General features: G+C 43.9%; 1 protein-coding gene across 1 annotated transcript in view; it reads right to left on the reverse strand.

The window, feature by feature from the left end:
- The window catches only part of LOC125466379 (caveolae-associated protein 1-like), a 62,876-nt gene extending 58,702 nt beyond the window's left edge, over positions 1-4,174 (reverse strand). The window contains exon 1 of the mRNA XM_048560802.2: positions 3,527-4,174. Within this exon, the coding sequence (XP_048416759.1) occupies positions 3,527-3,946 (420 nt within the window). The 5' untranslated portion in view covers positions 3,947-4,174. The remainder of the gene's footprint in view (positions 1-3,526) is intronic.
- Between the last annotated feature and the right edge of the window lie 16,768 nt (positions 4,175-20,942).

The following is a 20,942-nucleotide window of genomic DNA, read 5'->3' on the forward strand; positions in this document are numbered from 1 at the left end:
GAAGGAAACTGGAGCCCTAAAATAAACACATACGGATACCGGGAGAATGTGCACACTCCACACTGGCAGTGACCTGAGGCTGGAATTAAACTTGGCACTTACAGGCAGCAAAGCTAACCACTGTGCCACCTGTAACTTAGTCAACTAATGTAGAAAATGCCCGACAAAAGTAGCGCATTTTCTTTCTCTACCACGAACTTGGGGTGGAATGTTTAGTCGATGAATAAGTTCAATACAGGAATCATTTGAATTAAAGCCTTCAGTAAGATGATTTTGAGGGAACAGTTTAGGTGCCTTTAAAGGTGGGTGTCTGGCATTGGTGCTGTTAGCTTCAGCCTTGCTCCTACTTCCAACTCAAGCACATACTTTTCTCAGTAGCATGATATTAATCCCTTGTGTCTATTGTCACGCAGAGAAACAGAATCTTGTCTTTTGCAAAGAAATCTGAAGCAAACTCACATACATCAGTACACGAATGTAACTGATAAAACATACTTCACTTGCAGCCTAATATTTTTACTGGGAGCTAAACATATTTTCAGATGCTTTATAAAGATTTGAAGAAATTCTAGACCCTGCAGTTACCAGCAGCCTCACAACAAGACAGAGCCATAACTGAAATGGGGACCAGCTGTATACAACTTTCAGAAACCAGTCCAACATGTGTTTTTTTTAATGGATTTCTGACAAAATTCCAACACCTCTTTTGAACTGTTGCAGCTCTGAAAAAACTTTAAGAGCATCAAGTCAAAAACAAGAAAAACCAAGATTGTTTTTATTAAAATAACCTTAGAATTGCTGAAAAAGACACATTCATGAGGATGTTACTTTTCTCAAATTATTCTAATGCAATTGTGCTGTTATTCATGACTTTTCAGAAATTTCTAAAAAGTTTAGACATAACATAAACAGATTGCATGCATTTGATTATTGGCTCAGCCAGAATAAGCTGATAGTTGCTCCATTCTCTGATGGTGAAAGACTCCACAAGGCTCAAACATAGTTTGAGGACTGTACATAGACCCACACTGCCACACAGAAACAGGCCATTTGGCCCAACAGGGCAATGAGGTTGCTTATGTTTCAGAAGTGCACCCTTTCCCATTTTACTTCATCTTAGCTTTTCAGCTCATTCTTCTCTTACTTTTGCCTCCTGCATCCTTTACCAGCTTCCCCTTAAATGTATGCTAATTGATTCAACCACTTCTTGTGGTAGCACATTCCACATATTTGTCGCTCTACGAATAAAGAGGCATTTTTCTCCAAATATCCTTCTCCGATTTATTCGTGGTTGTCTTATACACAGAGACCATGGTTTTCGATCTATCTACAAGTGGATACATCGACCATCAAATTACAAAAGAACTGGATTATAGTACTTTAGATTTCTCAATGTTTATTTTCTGTAAATAGAGGAATCCTAGGGTTCGAGGGGATAATTTATGAAGCGACACTCTGAGAAAAATTAAAGAAGTTTGGTAGACTTCTCTGTTGATTGATAGGGGCCGGTGAATGTTTGGTTCCGTCCAGCAATAAATAACTATTTTTCTATCCTTTATAAAGCATTTTGGCACAGACATTTTTTCAAGGTGAGATATCTGAAATATGAAGCTATGTCTCAAAATGTTTGTCTTTATTGATCAATGTTATGACAGTAATCAATTCATCAAAGTCAAGCCAGAATGAAGTCATTCTCAGTCTTTCTTAGTCCCATTTCAGTGTCCTTTCTGAATGTACTTATACGCTCTTGCTTTTTAAAAACTTAATATTGCTTGATGTGTAAAAGCCGTCTGCAACAATCTTTTGTGAGAAAAAGCTTCCACTTAGTCCCTTTTTCCCGCGGTAAATTTAACTGTGGCCTATGTCACAGATTTGTCAAACAGTGAAGAATGTCTTTCATTGCGTTACATTTTTTTCATTCCATTTCATTTTCATTACGACAGTCAGTACACTCCTAAGAAAGCACTTCGTATGGTTGTAAAGTGATCTAAGATGTAAGCAGTCGCAAAAGGTACTATATCAATGCAAATCCTTTTATTTAACCTCTGGTCTCCCAAAATGTGTAGTTTTGAAATCGTTTTTATCATTTTTCTCTCCTCCAATCTTTCTGGAACAAGTCTGAGTTTAAGACTGCCTTTAAATTGAAAATGTTTAATTTCTGCTATCATTCTAAGCAAATCCTCACCACGCCCTCTCCATGGAGTTCCGTTACAATGGGGTGTGCAGGATTACACACAATACCCCATCTGTGTCCTAATTAGTGCCTTGCACAAATTTAACAATTCTTTCCTTTCGTATTCAACGCCCCCATGGGTAAAACCCAGAGTCCAACTTGTCTTTTTAATGACCTTTATTTCCATTCACTTTAACTTTAAAATGTTCACTGCCATGAGAGTTAAAGATTGATTTTTATTTCCTGAAGCTAACTGCTCCTCAAACGGGTGCTGTATATTTGCTAAGAGTCAAGTCTGGACAACTGTTTTACGTGTCTATTTTCAATGTTGATGGATGCCTTATTATTTTTGTCTTTTATATTGAGCCCTACCCAACTCATGCCACATGTAGGTGGAATGGGTTACAGTTTACTACCAGGCTTCTGCTGCAGACTTTCAATTACATGAAATTGTCAATGATACTGACAAACTTGACAATACCCCAGGAGCAAACCTCTGCTTTCCTGCGAAGCTTAAGTTCTCAGTAATTCATTTGCATTAGTTGTGCTTTCCAGTTTGCTTTGGGCTGCTTGGGAAGAATGTCACAAGAATGTCTGCAGCTAGTGGTTCTCTTGCTGCTGTGCCAAGGACACACACACACACACACACACACACACACACACACACACACACACACACACACACACACACACAGGATCACAGAGCAGAATGAAGTTGCTGTGACATATTGGAGGAGATTCCCTCTGAGCACAATGTTCATGATATGTAGTGAAAAGGGACAATTTTCTATTATGGTAATGTTCAGTAATGTCATAATGAGGTGTCCTTGAAACATTTTTACAGACTCAGCTTGGTTGAAAACAGAAATCTGCGCTGACAGTGTCTCTGCCACATAACAATCAGACAATACCATCCACCTTATAACCTGGTCACTGCTCTGCGTGCTCAAGCTAGATTGAGTTGAACAGTCTGATGATGTGCACGACTGAGATTTTTTCGTGTATAAAAGGACTGGTATCACATTGTTAGCGGTGCACTATGAAAATAGCTCAGCTAATTGTCATTGCACAAATGTCATTGATCAATCTTATATGTACGGTTATTCTAACCAACAAGCAATGTCACTACGTTCTCTCCTGCTCCTGGGTGAAGTTCTATTGGTGTTACTTTTGATAAAACTCAAGAAGCTTCAGTAAATAGAATTGGTTTCCTATACCATGTGGATTAATTTTTCACTCAATTATTTCAGCATGTATAGAATAACAAAGATACTGGCATCAAACTGAACCCTGATTGCCCAAATATCACCATTGCTCTGTCACACGCACCATTAAGTTCAATGAAAAGCTTACCTGGTAAATCATTACTTTGAAGTTATTCCGTTTCAATAGCGTGGCTTCATTTGCCTCGAGCTTTTTGATCTGCGCACCTTGCTTCTCCATGTTGTACTTGATGGTCTTCACATTGACATTGACTTTCCGAATCTTCTCAAGCATCTTGTCCACGCTGTTGCTGGCGGTGGCATGTGATTTGGTCAATTTGCTCAGCTCGTTTTGGATGTGGTACACAGCAGTTTCCATCTCCAGATGCCGCTGTTCCAGCTGCTGCTGGCTGGTTTGGATCTTGTCGACCATACCCATCACTTTGTCCAGGAGGCTGAGTACCAGGACCCCATTGAACTGGGGCTCTTGTTTCAGGGTGGCTTCATCTTGCTCCTGTGGCTCGGCGACCTCGGGATTCTCCTGCTCTTCAGTCTGCATGGAGTCTGCCATGGTTAGAAATGTCAAACTGGGATTAAAAATACCAACTGAGCTCAGGCTCGTTATGCTGGGATGTAAGCCAGTGAGTGAAGAGAAAGAGAGAGAGAGAGAGAGAGAGAGGACAGCGTGTGTGTGTGTGTGTGTGTGTGTGTGTGCTTTCACTCCAGTTGCACAGCTGCTCAAGAAGTGTCCAAAAAAAATTTGCAAGCTTAAAAGGACATCAACTAACTCCACCTAGCTGCGCCGAACAAGACTGCTGAAGTGCACGTCAGACCCTCCTTAAATTATTAGAATAGTTGGGTGGGAGTTGAAGACTTTCAATGCAGGCACAGGCACATCTAATGAGGAATGCATAATGTGAACAAAAAATGTTCCAGATCTTGGTCAGGAATGTACACAGAGCTAGGCTCTGTACTTTACAGAATTCCTAACAGATAAATCCAGCTTTGAAACAGATTGCTGCACAACTGAGCTACGTATACCCACACATACAAAGAGACAGCTGAATTTCTATTATCAAAAATGTACTTGCCTAAGCAGTTTTTGTTTGTAAAGAAAGCTGGATTTTAGTATACAGTCCAAGCCGCTAGTTAATCCAGTCACAGTTAACATCCAATCCACACTTTACTGTAACCTTGAATTAATTTCCTTCAGAATGGGCATAACCCTATATTTAGCTGCTTGCTGTTATCTGTGTTTCACTATGCTTGATTAAGCTCCACATCTGGGTAACATTCTACAAATGAAGTACACTTGAAATAGTTAGAAACACTTTCCCAAAAGATTGTCTTTTTAAAAGATCACTCAACAAAAAGGGAATCATACAAATTGGGGCTTTGAGCGAATCTGTGTTCATTAGGGGAACTCCTCGAGCAGTAAAGGATTCAGGCAGAATAATAGACATGAAATAACATGGAGATTATTTTCTTCCAAGTGATGCTTTATTTGCAATTATGATCATGGCATAGTCCATTATTTCAAATACAAGCTAAGTGCCTTCTAATTAGCTAACTCATCACTTTTCCTGTTTTATTTCCACTCTTTCTCTTCCTTCTCCTCAACCTCACTGGTCAATGGTTCTACCATCTTCTGGGAAATAGCCATTTGGGAGTGACATTAAAGCATATTTTAAGCTATTTAATCCAAAATATTATGCCCATTCCTCTTCTCACTTAAGCAGCTGAAATCTTTCCCCTAATTGTTATTATTCCAAACTGATCTTAAATTCTCGATAAACAAGGAGCAAAGTTGTGGGGTTGGTTTTCCTGTTCCTAGATTGAATAGGGGCTGAACTGCATCCAAGGTGAGCTGCACCAATGAAGGCCTCTCTGAGCCTAATCTTGGTGATCCCACCCATTAATATAACTCACCTATACCTGGGCAGGGCCCAATTGTCTAGCCTTCTGTTACAAAATAGGGATGGGAAGAAGAGCACAATTGGAAGTCTGAGACCTGCAGACATATTAACCTGCAGGTCAGTAAATGCTGCGTGGGATCATGAAAACTCAATTTCTCAGTCCTCTGATGATCCACTCAGATCCTTTGGTGTGACAGAGTTTAAGACACAAGGCCCATCACCAGACTGTTGGGCTGAACCTGGGTCTGGTTACCATTTGGATGAAAAGAGAGTGATTCGGAGCTGGATTTAAAACTGAAAGAACTGAGGATGTTGTAAATCAGGAACAAAAACAGAAGTTGCTGGAAAAACTCCTGAAGAAGGGCCACCAGACCCAAGATGTTAACTCTAACTTTTCCTTCACAGATGCTGTCAGACCAGTTTGGAGCCAGAAGTGGCTTGTCAATACCTTTGTAATGTTTGTGCAGCGATTGTAATGAGGTCAGTCAGGAGAACCTCATACGATATGAGTTACCTGGCTGGGACTGTTAACATGGTCCAATCCTGGAGTCCTAGCTGACAGAAATAAACGGGAGTGTCAGAGGTTCTGTTGATTCTAAGAAAGCCAGACTGGTGTCAAATACTATGAATGTGTAAGGGTGACTTGATGATGGGATATTGTTTTCTGTGGAATTATTTCAGTGGCAATGAAAGTGGAAAAAAATAACATGCTGCTGAGCAAATGTGGTCACAACAGTTGTCTTTGAGTTGGCGGTAGATGTTTTTGGCGTTATGCTATTATTTTGGAAGCTTGTTTGATCTTGCTGCCAAAGATTGGCCTGAGTATGTGGAAAGAATGTGTATCTTTTCCAGGTGAATGATATTGAGGCAGATGAAAAGCAATGTGTAATTTTCCTGACAGTGTGTGGACCTGCAACTTTTTTGGTTATTAGGAGCCAAACATTTCCTGAGGCACCAGATACTAAAACTGTTCAAGAACTGATGAATTCTGTTAAGGAATATTATGACCCCAAGCATCCTCCAATTCAGTTTTAATCAGCAGTTCAATAACTGGGGAATCCATGTCAAGATTTTTGAAAAGGTTAAGATGACTGCCAGAGGCATTTGGCTTTGTTGGTACGTGGGATTAATGATGTGACCATGCAAAAGCACCTACTTGCTGAAGCCCAACTGGATTTCTAACAGATACTATAATTGGCTTTGACATGAGAAAATGAGGCAAGTGTTCAGGAGATGGGAGAGATACTAAATTAATATTTTGTGCCAGTTTTTACTGTGGAGAAAGAAAGTCTAGACAATACACAGAGATAAACTTCTATGTTTTAAAAACTGTTCGTATTACAGAAGAGGCAGTTTGGGAAGTCTTAGAGAATACAAAGATGTATGAATCTCTGGCACCTGATCTAATTTATCTGAGAATGTTGTGGAAAGTAGGGGAGGAAATTACGAGACCCCTTGCAGAAATACTTGTATCATCCATAACTATGGGTGAGGTGCCTGATGACTAGGGGGTGCCTATGTTGTCCCTTTCTTTAAGAAAGGTTGTAAGGAGAAACCAGAGAACCATAGGCCTGTGAGTCTGGCTTCAGTTATGGTAAATTGTTGGAGATGATTATAAATGATAGGATTTATGGACGTTTAGAGAGGCAAAAATTGAATGGGGATAGTCAGCATGGTTTTGTGAGGAAAATCACGTCCCTCAAACTTGATTGAGTCTTTTGAAGAGGTTACCAAAAGGATTGATGGCAAAGCAGCAGACATTGTTATTTGGATTTTAGCAAAGCCTTTGACAAGTTTCCACATGATAGACTAATTAGTAAAGTTGAGTCACATGGGATTCACTGTGCTTGTCAATTGGATACACAATTGGCTTGATGGCAGGAGACAAAGTGATGGTGGAGGGTTGTTTTTTGGATTGGAGATTTTGTGGCCAGCAGCATTCCACAGGGATTGGTTCAAGGTCCTCTTTTGCTTGTCACTTATGTAAATGATTTGGATGAGAATATAGAAGGCATGGTTAGTAAGTTTGAGGAGGACACCAAAATTGATGGCATAGCAGACAGTGAAGAAGGTTTTCTAAGATTATGTAGGGATCTTGATCAAATGGGTCAATGGGCTGAAAAATGGCAGATGGAGTTCAATCTGGATAAATGCAAAGTATTGCATTTTGGTTCAACAAACAAAGGCACAGCTTATACAATTAATGGTAGGGCCTTGGGTAGTGTTGTCAAACAGAGGGACCTAGGGGTGTAAGTACATAATTTTTGATGTTTATGTTACATGTAGACAGGGTGGTTAAAAAGTCATTTGGCAAGCTTGCCTTCATTGCTCAGCCCTTTGAGTGTAGGAGTTGGGAAGTTATGCTGAAGTTGTACAGGACATTGGTGAGGCTTCTCCTGGAATACAGTGTCCAGTTCTGGTCATCCAGTTATAGGAAGGATATTGGAAGCTGGAAAGGGTTCAGAAGAGATTTACCAGGATGTTGCCAGGCAGTTTGAGTTATAAAGAATGGCAGGATAGGCTAGGGCTTTTTTTTCACTAGAGCATTGGAGGTTGAGATAGAAGTTTATAAAATAATGAGGGGTATAGATAGAGTTAGAGGTAGTTGTCTTTTCTCAAGGATGGGGGATTTCAAGACTAGGGGACACAACTTTAAGGTGAGAGGAGAGTGATTTGAAAAAGACAGGAGAGACAAATGTTTTATGCAAGGTGGTTTGTGTGTGGAATGAACATCCTGAGGAAGTGGTGGATGTGGGCAAGATTGCAACTTTTAGAAGACATTTAGATGAGTAGATGAACAGGAAAAGTTTGGAGGGATGTGGGCTGGGAGCAGGCAGGTGGGACTAGTTTAGTTTGGAATTAAGAAAGGTTGTAAGGAGAGACCAGCAAGGACTGGTTAGACCGAAGAGTAAGTTTCCGTGCTGTATAGCTCTATGACTCTACATGAGTTACAGAGTATGCAGATGGAAGTGGACATCCTCACCAGGCCATCTGAGATTGGGGGAACACCACTTGAGTGAAGACAGTTAATAGCCTCACACAGGGCACATTCTCAACTAAGGAACTCTAGGTCAGCCCACCGTAAAATCCCAAAACAAAGTCAACTGCACACGCTGGAATACCCACCAACATCTGGCTTGGAACAGTTAAAATTTTTAGCAACATCCAAATCAGAACCAATCAAAATAAACATCTGGTTAAATGGTCACCTGGCTCTAATGGAAGTCAATACCAGCATGACTGTATCAGTGATTACAGAAATAGTCTAATAAAAATTTGCTCTGGACTCCATTCCTTAAGTTTGCATAACACATCAGCTAAACCAAGAACCTATACCGGGACAGCTTTCCAGTTTAAGGGTACACCTTTGTTTCTGAACTCATATGAGAGGGAGCTGGTTTAGTTAGCACTGATTGTAGTAAAAGGCTCAGACTGGAGAAAATTTGGTTGAGAAAGATTCAACTTTATTGGCTCAACATTTCTCCATCAGAAAATGGCTGCCTGAGTGAAGTCCGAATTTAAATACCCAGAAGTTTTTCGGAAAGGTCTAGCAACTATCAAAGGGGCAAGGTCACCTTATGTGTTGACCAAGAAGCAATTCCATGATTCTGCAAAGCCCACCCAGCGCTATTTGCCTTCTGTCCAAAAGTTGAAGCAGAAATCAGGGGCCTGGAAAGCGAAGGAATTATCAAACCAATACAGTATTCAGAATGGACAATACCAGTCATACGATTTGTGAAGGCGAACAGGGATTGTAAACAAACTGTAAACCACTTCTTGCAACTGGATAAATACCCAATCCCTTGCATTGAGGACTTACATGATTAGCTGGTAGTGGTCTGTCTTTCAGGAAATGGACATGAACCATCTGTGCCTGCTGTTAAGTGAGGATTCCTAGAATTAGGCAACAGCCCATTAGGCTTTGTATCAATATATAAGACTGTCATTTGGGATAGCATCAGCCTGGGCCATTTTTCAGTGGATGAAGGAGAACATTTTACAAGGTCTATCCCAGGATGCCATTTACCTGGATGAAATGCTAATAAGCGTTAAGACCAATAAAAGGCACTTAGAGAATTTGGACATAGTCCTGAGGTGTTTATCCAAGGTGGGCATATGCCTTAGAAGGGAAAATTGTGTGTTCCAGGCACTCCAAGTGACCTATCCTTGGACTGCAGAGTTGACAAAACTGGGTTACACCTGTTAGAAGATAAAATGAGGATGATCAAAAGTGTCCCATCTCCCAGGTCTTTACTGGAGCTTAGGTTTTTCCTTGACTGGTTAATTATTTTGGAAAGCTCATAAGTAACCTGGCCTCCAACCTGGTATGCTTACATCTGCTGTTGACATAAGGGTCAGCCTTGGAAATGGTCTCATAGCCAAGACATAGCCTTTAGAGAAGTGAAGAAGCAGATATCACCGTCTAAAGTATTGACACATTGACCCCAAACGAGATCTCCAGATGTTTCTCCACTTTGGGCGCCCATTAGGAGAGGTGAAACGTGCATAGAGTTCATTTGTCAAACACAGGGACAAGGATAGAAAAGCTGTGAGAAACTTTTGCAATACATGGGCTCCTGGAAGTGTTGGTCACAGACAACAGGCCATCATTTACCAGCAGGTAATTACCATATTTCCTAAAGTTGGATGGCATTCAACATAAAAGGACAGCTCCAAACCATCTACTGTCCAATGGTCTGGCAGAAAAAGCAGTGCAAATGCAACATACCCCACAAGCATCTACAGGGAAAGCTCCAGCAGAATTGCTAGTGGGGAGAAGACCCTGCACTGGGTTAAGTCTGATCTTCCCAGACCTGGGGGTTAGAGGGTAAAATGGCATCGGGAATGCCAATGCTGAACACAAGACTCCTCGAAGCGAGAGAGACAATTTACTTCAGGGAATGAAATTTGGTGCCAAGAAAATGATACCACGATACCACGGAAATTACCCTGCATGGATAAGATGCAAGGTCGGCGCAAGGTCAGGTCCTGTGACGTACAGGGTAGGAGAGGTGGTCCTGAACAAGCACTTGGATCACATGCAAACTGCAAACTCCCAAACAGGCCAGCAGCAAAACATAACCGGCCCCTCAGAACAGCCAGAAAGGCTGTCGTAATCTATGGGTTGTCCCCTTCTGTCTAGTGTCAAAGAAACCTCCGAGTCACCTGGTCAGCATAGATGAGTTGGACCGAAGAGCCTGTTTCCATGCTGTACATCTCAATAACTCTCCAAGAGGTTGAATTTCTTCCAAGATGCTCCAGGCACAAGAGGCAGGCTATGGTCCAGTAATATCCAAGGCGGAGTTGGACAATCTGAAACTGGTGCAAAAATGCTCCAGGAGAGGTTACAAGAACAGGCCTACTGCCCCAGGCTTAGAGGAGGAGGGGCATAGAGATTGTAATGAAGTCAGCTGGGGGACCTCGTATAATATGATGAATTCCCTGATTGGGGCTGTTAACCAGCTCCAATCAGGGAGCCCTGGCTGACAGATATAAACAGTGTCATGAGTTCTGTTCACTCAGAAGGCTGAGACTCTGAGGAAGCTAGACCAGGGTAAAGAAATGTATGTGTAAATAAAATGTGATTTGATGACAGGATACCAGCTTCTGTGGAGTTATTTCAGTTGGGACTGCCCCAATTGCAAGAAAGGGTCTTACTCTGTCCTGTAACATCAGTTCAAAAGTCTCAGGCTAAATTAGACATGTGAACAGCTGATGAAACTGGAGACCTAAGAATAGGATTAGTCATGGTAATCAGACATGTGTAGGTTCACCAGTTAATCACTTTGAAATATAAATTGTAGTCTTGCATTGTCTGGAGATTTATTGGCTTTCTATTTGTTCATGACAACGATAGCTGTTAATGAACACAATAATCTACTCCCTCTCACCTGTTAACCTGACACTGTCAATTAAATTACAAGAACACATTAGACACAGATGAAGAATGTCTGTATTTTAGAGTCATAAAATCACAAAGGTTTACAACACAGAAGAAGGCATTTCGGCCTATCAAGTTTATGCTGGCCTAAAACAAACACCAAATTTTTCTAGTCATATTTTCCAGAACTTGACTCATAGCCTTTTATGCCATGGCATTGCAAGTGCCATCGAAATAGTTCTTAAATGTAATAAGGGCTTCTATCTCCAGCTTTATTTCAGGAAGTGAGTTCCAGATTCCCAACTGTCCCAATCACTCTAGGTTTACACCCCCATACCTTAAATGCATGTCCCTTGGTCATTGATTCCTGCACCAAGGGGAAAAACCTTCCCCTATGCATCCTATCTAAGCCCCTCATAGTTTATACATCTTAATCATGTCCCCTGCCTTGGTCTCATCTACTCCCAGGAAAACATCCCCAGTCTGTCTAATCTCTCTTCATGACTAAACCTCTCCAGCCCTCAAAGACTTGATAGCTGAGATACTTTGAATTTTGTTTCTGAAATGAATGATCTGAAGGATTTACTGAAAATCTGTGATATTGTTTTTCATGTTATTAGGTCACGATGAAGCAGATTTCCCACAGATTTGTTGAGATTGAATGACGAGAGGCTGGTGTATTTTAGAGCTATCTGTGATACTGTACGTGTCAAGAATTTTTCCAATAAGAAACTGACAACAGTGCCCCCTATGGGTGATGGTTGGAGAGATTAGCTTCAAAATTATTAATAGAGTGTGCCAATGAACAATCTGTTCCAGAATTTCAAGTTTTAGTTGCATAAAGCCATGACATATTTCACAGTTGTGTCACTAACATGTCAGTGCCAAATATAACGAATGCTGTCAGCTCATATGAAACAGCTAACAACAACATAAAACAAAGACTATTCATCATGTTTGGGTCCAATACTCTCTTCATCTTCATTCCTTAAAGCATTGAGAGTTATTTTTTGGCCTCAAGTTGTACAGTCTGTTCTGCTTTAGAGACCAAAGGTTGGCCCTTCTCCCCCAAGCCCTCAGTGACGTGGAGGGTGGAGTGACAGGAAGATAGTGAGCTTGGTCAGCATATCTGGATGTTTCCTCCTCAATTAGAGCCCATAATGGAATTAAGTTCTCGGTGAAGTGGCCAAAACTTGGCCAACCTTCCCGGCTGCAGATCAAAGCCCTCAGGTAGTTGATTAACAGCCACTTAAAGTCATCGTAAAAACTGACAAAACGCCCCTTCCCCAGGGAAGGCTTAGTGATATTATCAATAAACTATTAACCCAGAGACCAAGGTAATGTTCTGGGGATCTGGGTTTGATTCCCACCACAGCACAATTGGAGTTCAATTTTTTTTAAAAAGTCTGGAATTAAGAATCTATTGATGACCATAAAATCATTGTCAATTGTAGGGAGAAACCCAAATGATTTACTCATGTCCTTCCTTCAGGGAAGGAACTCAGCCAGACTTATCTGGTCTAGTCTGCATGTGACTCCAGACCCACAGCACTGAAGTTGACTCTCAATTGCCCTCTGATATGCCCTAGACTAGTACCAATTGCTACAAGGTCTCAAAGAAATGAAATTGGACAGATCACCTGACATCAACCTAGGTACTGGAAAAGACAGTGGCAGAAACAGCCCTATCGATCCTGCAAAGATCTCCTTACTAACGTCTGGGGGCTAGTGCCAAAATTGGGAGAGCTGTCTCACCGACTAGTCAAACAACAGCTTGACATAGTCATACTGTCTGTATCATACCTTGCAGACAATGTCCCAGCCATCATCATCACCATTCCTGGATAAGTCCTGCCCCGCCTGCAGGACAGAGGTGGTGGAACAGTGGTATACAGTCAGGAGGGAGTTTCTCTGGGAGTCATCAAGATTGACTCCGTACCCCATGAAGTCACATGGTTTCAGTGTAAACATATACAAGGAAACCTCCTGCTGACTACCAATCACCATCCTCTCTCAGCCGATGAATCAGTGCTTGTTCATGTTGAACAACACTTGGAGGAAACATTGAGAATGGCAAGGGCCCAAAATGTGCTGTAGGTGGGGGATTTCAATACCCACCACTAAGAGTGGCTCAGCAGCAGTTTTACTAATTGAGCTGGTCAGGTCTTAAAGGACGTAGCTGCTAGACTGGGTCTGCACCGGGTGGTGATGGAACCATCAAGAGGGAAAAACATATTTGACCTCATCCTTACTAATCTGCCAGATGCATATGCATCTGTCCATGACAGTATTGGTGAGACAGACCATCAGCCAATCCTTGTGGAGGCAAAGAACCGCCTTCATATTGAGAATTGCTTCCATTGTGCAGATCTAGCAACTCAAGACTGGGCATCCATGAGGTGCTGTGGGCCATCAGCAGCAGCAGAATTATACTCCAGCACAAGCTGTACCTCTTGACCTGCTACATCCCCCATTCTAACATTACCATCAAACCAGGGAATCAACCCTGGTTCAATGAAGAATGCAGGACGACATGCCAGGAGCAGCACCAGGCATACCTGTTGGTGAAGTATCAACCTGGTGAAGTCATCAAACCAGGTTAATTGCACGCCAAACAGCAAAAGCAGCAAGTGATAGACAAGGCTAAGTAATCCTGGAGCCAACGGATCAGATCTAAGCTCTGCAGTCCTGCCACATCCAGTCGTCAATGGTGGTGGGCAACTAAACAACTCACTGGAGGAGCAGGCTCCACAAATATCCCCATCCTCGATGATGGCGGAGGCCAGTACATCAGTGCAAAAGAAATGACTGAAGATTTCATCGCAATCTTCAGCCAGAAGTGCCGAGTGGATGATCTATCTCGGCCTCCTCCAGTGGACCCCGGCAGCACAGATATCAGTCGTCAGCCAATTCGAATCACTCCACATATCTAGAAACAGCTGGAGACACTGGATACTGAAAAGACTACAGGCCCTGACAACATTCTGGCAATAATGGCGGAGAGTTGCGCTGCAAAACTTACCACTCTACTAGCAAAGCTGTTCCAGTATAGATGCAACACCGATATCTCCCCAACAAATGGAAAATGAAAAAATCCAACCCAAGTAATTACCGTCGCGTCAGTCTATTCTCGATCCTCAGGAAAGCGATGGCAGGCGTCATCAACAGTGCTATCAAACAGCACCTGCTCAGCAATAACCTGCTCAGTGATGCCAAGTTTGGGTTCTGCCAGGGCCACTCAGCTCCTGACCTCATTACAGCCTTGGTTCAAACATGGACAAATGAGCTGAATTCCAGAGGTGAGGTGATAGTGATAGCCCTTGATTTCAAGGCTGCATTCGACTGACTGTGGCATTAAGGACCCCTGGCAAAGTGGAATCAATGGGAATCTGGGGGGGAAAATGCTTCACTGGCTAGAGTCATACCTGGCACATAGAAAGATGTTCGTAGTTGTTGGAGATCAGTGATCACAGGACACCTTCAGGACATCTCTGAAGGAGTTCCTCAAAGTAGTGTGCTAGGCCCAACCATTTTCACCTGCCTCATCAATGACCTTCCCTCCATCATCAGGTCAAAAGTGGGGATGTTCACTAATGATTACACAATGTTCATCTCCGTTTGTGACTCCTCAGATACTGAAGCAGTCTGTGTGCAAATGCCTGGCTACACTATCACTGATAAGAGACAATCTAACCAACATCCCTTGACATTCAATGGTATTACCATCTCTGTGTACCTCACTATCAACATCCTGGGGGTTACCATTGACCAGAAGCTCAAATGGACTCACCACATAAACCAAGTGGCTACAAGAGCAGGCCAGAGGTTAGGAATACTGCGGGAAGTAACTCACCTCCTGACTCCTCAAAGCCTGTCCACCATCTACAAGTGCATGTCAGGAGTGTGATGGAATTCTCCCCGCTTGCCTGGATGAGTGCAGTCCCAATAACTCTCAGGAAGCTTGACACCATCAGGACAAAGCAGCCACTTGATTGGGACTACATCCACAAACATCCACTCCCTCCACCACCGACCGATGCTCAGTCGCAGCAGTGTGTACTACCTACAAGATGCACTGCAGAAATTCACCAAAGATCCTTAGAGATCACTTTACAAACTCACAACCACTTCTATCTAGAAGGATAAGGGCAGCAGACATATGGGAACACCACCATCTTTATGTTCCCCTCCAAGCAACTCACCATCCTGACTTGGAAATATTTAGCCAATCGCTGGGTGAAAATCCTGGAATTCCCTCCCTAATAGCATTGTGGGTCAACCCACAGCAGGAGGACTGCTGTGGTTCATGAAGGCAGCTCACCTCCACCTTCTCAAGGGCAACAAGGGCTGGGAAGAAATGCTGGCCAACCAGCCATGCATATATCCTTCAAAAAAAGAGCTGCATTCTCGTTGTCATGTACTACACATGTAGCTTTAGTGTATCTGAATGCTGCCAGTCATTATTCACAAGAAAGCAGGGCGTGATGTGTAATCCAACGGTCTGAATTTTGCAGAGGCAAGTTTCTACTTGTTGTCCCACTGTTGCAAATGTTAAAAAGGTTGTCCTGCAGTTATTCCACTCGGAGTGGTTTTACCTAGCGGAGAGTGGGACTTCTGTCCCTCAGTGAAAAGAGACACCACCCTCAAGGGCTGATGGCCAATTTGATTGGTTGGTGGCTCTTGATGTCCCAACAGCACCTGAACCACAGAAGTGAACAGAAATATTTCTGAAGAAGAGTCATACTGGACTCGAAACAGATGAGAACAAAGTGTGGAGTTGGATGAACACAACAGGCCAAGCAGCATCTTAGGAGCACAATTGCTGTCTTCATCCAGCTCCACACTTTGTTATCTTGGATTCTCCAGCATCTGCAGTTCCCATTACCTCAAAACAGAAGGTGTCAGGTCTGCTGACCAGCATTCTCCGTGTTTGTCTCAGATTTCCAGCACTTGCAGTATTTTGCCTTTATTTGACTATTGGTGTGTGTTCAGAGCAGTAACAGAGGAATGCAATGTCATGATTACATGATTTTGATGCCTCATTCCCACCAAATTAAAGTGGAACATTTCTGATGAAGGGTCGATGGAACCAGAACATTAACTCTGCTTCCTCTTTACAGATGCTGCCAGACATTGCTTCTGTTTCTAATTAAAATGGATACATTTTATTGGTGAGCACAGCAGGACGGCTGCAGCGGTTCAAGAAGGCAGCTCACCACCACCTTCTCAAGGGCAACTAGGGATGGACAAGAAATGCTGGCCAGCCAGCGACACACACATTCCACAAATTAAAGGAAAATAAAAAAAAACATTGTTTGAAACTTTGGAAGTAATTTGTAGCCTTGAAAATGTAAACCTGTCTGACTGACAAATTGCCTGGTACGAACAATCTTCAAATCCAGCTCAAAAATAAATCACAGTAGAGTTTACACACAAGCTTGAGTAGCTCAGTGGTATAACAACTCAATGTTTTATAATACTGAAAAGACTGAGTAGATCCAGCTACGACATGTTAATACATGGATCAACCCATCTCTCTCTGCAACTTTGCAGCAGTTTCATTGCATTCTGTGGTTAAATCCAAAATGGAACAAAATGTTTGGCATAACACAGTCAGCTAAGTAAAACCAGAAAATGCTGGAAACACTCCGCAGGTCAGATAACATGTATTTGAAAGAAAGCCCCATACCCAAAGCACTAATCCGAAATTCCTGGAACCCTAGAATAACAGAGCACAGAGGAATTCATTCAGCCCGTCAGGTCGTGCTAGCTGTTTAGAAGAACATCCTCACTCTCCCACTCTTCCAGCTGTTTCACAACATTTCTGGAGGTATTATGTTATCTTTGTCTCTCTGCAGATGCAGAGGAGAGCCAGAGTTTTATGATTCATTGTCTGATTTTCTATGCTTGCAGTATTTTGTATTTTACACAAAGTGTGGGGCTGGATGAACACAGCAGGCTGAGCAGCATCTCAGGAGCACAAAAGCTGATGTTTCAGGCCTAGACCCTTCATCAGAGAGGGGGATGGGGAGAGGAAACTTGAATAAATAGGGAGAGGGGGGAGGTGGACCGAAGATGGAGAGAAAAGAAGATAGATGGAGAGGAGAGTATAGGTGGGGAGGTAGGGAGGGGATAGGTCAGTCCGGGGAAGACAGAATAGGTCAAGGAGGTGGGATGAAGTTAGTAGGTAGGAAATAGAGGTGCAGCTTGAGGTGGGAGGAAGGGATGGGTGAGAGGAAGAACAGGTTAGGGAGGCGGGGTCAGGCTGGGCTAGTTTTGGGATGCACTGGGGGAAGGGGAGATTTTGAAGCTTGTGAAGTCCACAGTGATTATTGGGCTGCAGGGTTCCCAAGCGGAATATGAGTTGCTGTTCTTGCAACCTTCGGGTGGCATCATTGTGGCACTGCAGGAGGCCCGGGTCGTCTGAGGAATGGCAGGAGGAGTTAAAATGGTTCGCGACTGGGAGGTGCAGTTGTTTATTGCGAATTGAGCGAGGTGTTCTGCAAAGCGGTCCCCAAGCCTCCGCCTGGTTTCCCCAATGTAGAGGAAGCCACACCGGGTACAGTGGATACCGTATACCGCATTGGCAGATGTGCAGGTGAACATCTGCTTAATATGGAAAGTCATCTTGGGGCCTGGGATAGGGGTGAGGGAGGAGGTGTGGGGGCAAGTGTAGCACTTCCTGTGGTTGCAGGGGAAGGTGCCGGGTGTGGTGGGGTTGGAGGGGAGTGTGGAGCGGACAAGTGAGTCATGGAGAGAGTGGTCTCTCCGGAAGGTAGACAAGGGTGGGGGTGGAAAAAATGTCTTGGGTGGTGGGGTTGGATTGTAGATGGCGGAAGTGTCGGAGGATGATGCGTTTTATCCGGAGGTTGGTGGGGTGGTATGTGAGAACGAGGGGCATCCTCTTGGGGCGGTTGTGGCGGGGGCGGGGTGTGAGGGATGTGTTGCGGGAAATGCGGGAGACGTGATCAAGGGCGTTCTTGACCACTGCGGGGGGAAAGTTGCAGTCCTTGAAGAACGTGGACATCTAGGATGTGCAGAAGTGGAATGCCTCATCCTGGCAGCAGATGCGGCAGAGTCGGAGGAATTCGGAATAGGGGATGGAATTTTTGCAGGAGGGTGGGTGGGAGGAGGTGTATTCTAGGTAGGTGTGGGAGTCGGTGGGCTTGAAATGGACGTCAGTTTCTAGCTGGTTACCTGAGATGGAGTCTGAGAGGTCCAGGAAGGTGAGGGATGTGTTGGAGATGGCCCAGGTAAACTTGAGGGTGGGGGTGGAAGGTGTCGGTGAAGTGGATGAACAGTTCGAGCTCCTCTGGGGAGCAAGAGGCGGTGCCGATACAGTCATCAATGTAACGGAGGAAGAGGTGGGGTTTGGGGCCTGTGTAGGTGTGGAAGAGGGACTGTTCCACGTAACCTACAAAGAGGCAGGCATAGCTGGGGCCCATGCGGGTGCCCATGGCCACCCCCTTAGTCTGTAGGAAGTGGGAGGAATCAAAAGAGATGTTGTTGAGGGCGAGGATGAGTTCGGCTAGGCGGATGGGGGTGTTGGCGGAGGGGGACTGGTCAAGCCTGCGGGACAGGAAGAAGCGGAGTGCCTTGAGGCCATCTGCATGAGGAATACAGGTGTATAGGGACTGGACATCCATGGTGAAAATGTGGTGTTGGGGACCAGGGCATTGGAAGTTCTGGAGGAGGTGGAGGGCGTGAGTGGTGTCACGGACGTAGGTAGGGAGTTCCTGGACCAAAGGATAGGAAATGGAGTCCAGATAGGTGGAGATGAGGTCAGTGGGGCAGGAACAGGCTGAGACAATGGGTTGACCAGGGCAGGCAGATTTGTGGATTTTGGGAAGGAGATAGAAATGGGCCGTGCGGGGTTGGGAAACAATAAGGTTGGAGGCTGCGGGTGGGAGGTCCCCTAACGTGACGAGGTCATGGATGGTGTTGGAGATGATGGTTTGGTGCTCGGGGGTGGGGTCATGATCAAGGGGGCAGTAGAAGGAGGTGTCGGAAAGTTGGCGTTTGGCCTCGGCGATGCAGAGGTCAATGTGCCATACTACCACTGCGCCACCCTTGTCTGCGGGTTTGATGGTGAGGTTGGGGTTGGAGCAGAGGGAGCGGAGGGCTGCTGGTACTGCAGGGGAGTGGTTCGAGTGGGTGAGAGGGGTGGAGAGGTTGAGGCGTTTGATGTCTCAAAGGCAGTTGGAGACGAAGAGGTCGAGGGAGGGTAGGAGGCCTGGGGGTGGTGTCCAGGAGGAGAATTTGTGTAGGAGGCGCAAGGAGCCGCACCTCCATTTCCTACCTACTAACCTCATCCCACCTCCTTGACCTGTCCGTCTTCCCTGGACTGACCTATCCCCTCCCTATCTCCTCACGTATACTCTCCTCTCCACCTACCTTTTCTCTCCATCTTCAGTCCGCCTCCCCCTCTCTCCCTATTTATTCCAGAACCCTCTCCCCATCCCCCTCTCTGCTGAAGGGTCTAGGCCCGAAACGCCAGCTTTCGTGCTCCTGAGATGCTGCTTGGCCTGCTGTGTTCATCCAGCTCCACACTTTTTTATCTGAAAATAATGGTGTTTAGTTGGATGTCACTTGTAATAGGCCACATGCCGCAGGATTACATGTTCCCTTGTGATAGGAATTAATATTGCTGGTCTTAAGGCCAGAAAGAGTGAAAGAGGGGAATGTTGAGTGCCAAATAGAAACGTGCTACTACAGAACAAAACAGAATAGAACAAGCCACATCTTGACCCTCTCAAACGCAGCATTTGTCTAATTCTGGCCTCTTGGGTATCCTTCATTTTAAGTATTCCACCATCAGTGGCCAAGCTTACACCTGCCAAATATTGATGAAGGTTTATTGTCTCTTATTATTCTTTTCGGAACATGGGTTCTGAAGTGGAAGAAAGGTGTATGCAAATCAAAGTTTGGTTTGTTTTTTTTTGTTGTGTGCACTAAAAAGGGGAGGTCATGGTCTTTAGCTTTACTTTAGATTGATTCTAAAAATGGTACTGGGGAGTGAAAAGTGCAAATCCAATTTTAAAAAGCAAAACAGAAAATAGGATTCATCTTGGAAAAGGGATAGTCAGCTTCAGTGTGTTACCCGTGTGTTCTGATGATGATTTAACTTCGTCAGCCTGTGCTGGCATTCAAATGCATGCCCCTGCTGAACTTTAGCTTGGCATTTCTCAAATGTTGTTGTTATATTTAATGGTGTTTCTTTGAGGCAGAATACAACAGCATTAATAAATTCATCATGAATCTGTTTCCAGCTCTTTTGATTCTGTCCCAATAACCAAACCTTTTCTATTTTCCTCACAACAGCTGTTGAAGGACCGATTTCCCTGACTTCCTGTTTCACTCCTAATGAATTGACCATGGGTTAAAAGCACTTCCTGCCCTTGATTTCTGCAGGAAATGCAATCAGATGTAAGGTCACGCTAATCGCCAGACCCAAGCAAACATCCATTAAATGGTGAGAATGAAGAAATATTTTCTGAACTGGGCCAAGGAGTGAAAACATGGGCTCTGTTGTGACTCTAAATTCTGGGCCCATTCGTTTTCCCACTGCCCCATTCCCTTTTTAACCCTGGACAGATTCTGCCTGACGTCTTTATGATGCATTTTGGGTACAGTAGAATAATGCAGAATGGAAGAAGGCCATTCAGCCCATAGAGCCTGTCCCTGTCCTTTCAAAGAGAAATCCAGTCATTTCCATCACAGTCCCCTTTCTCCCACCTACTCTTCCCCAAATTTTAATTTCATCAATGTTT

This window comes from Stegostoma tigrinum, chromosome 31 (assembly GCF_030684315.1).
Source record: "Stegostoma tigrinum isolate sSteTig4 chromosome 31, sSteTig4.hap1, whole genome shotgun sequence".
NCBI lineage: Eukaryota > Metazoa > Chordata > Chondrichthyes > Orectolobiformes > Stegostomatidae > Stegostoma > Stegostoma tigrinum.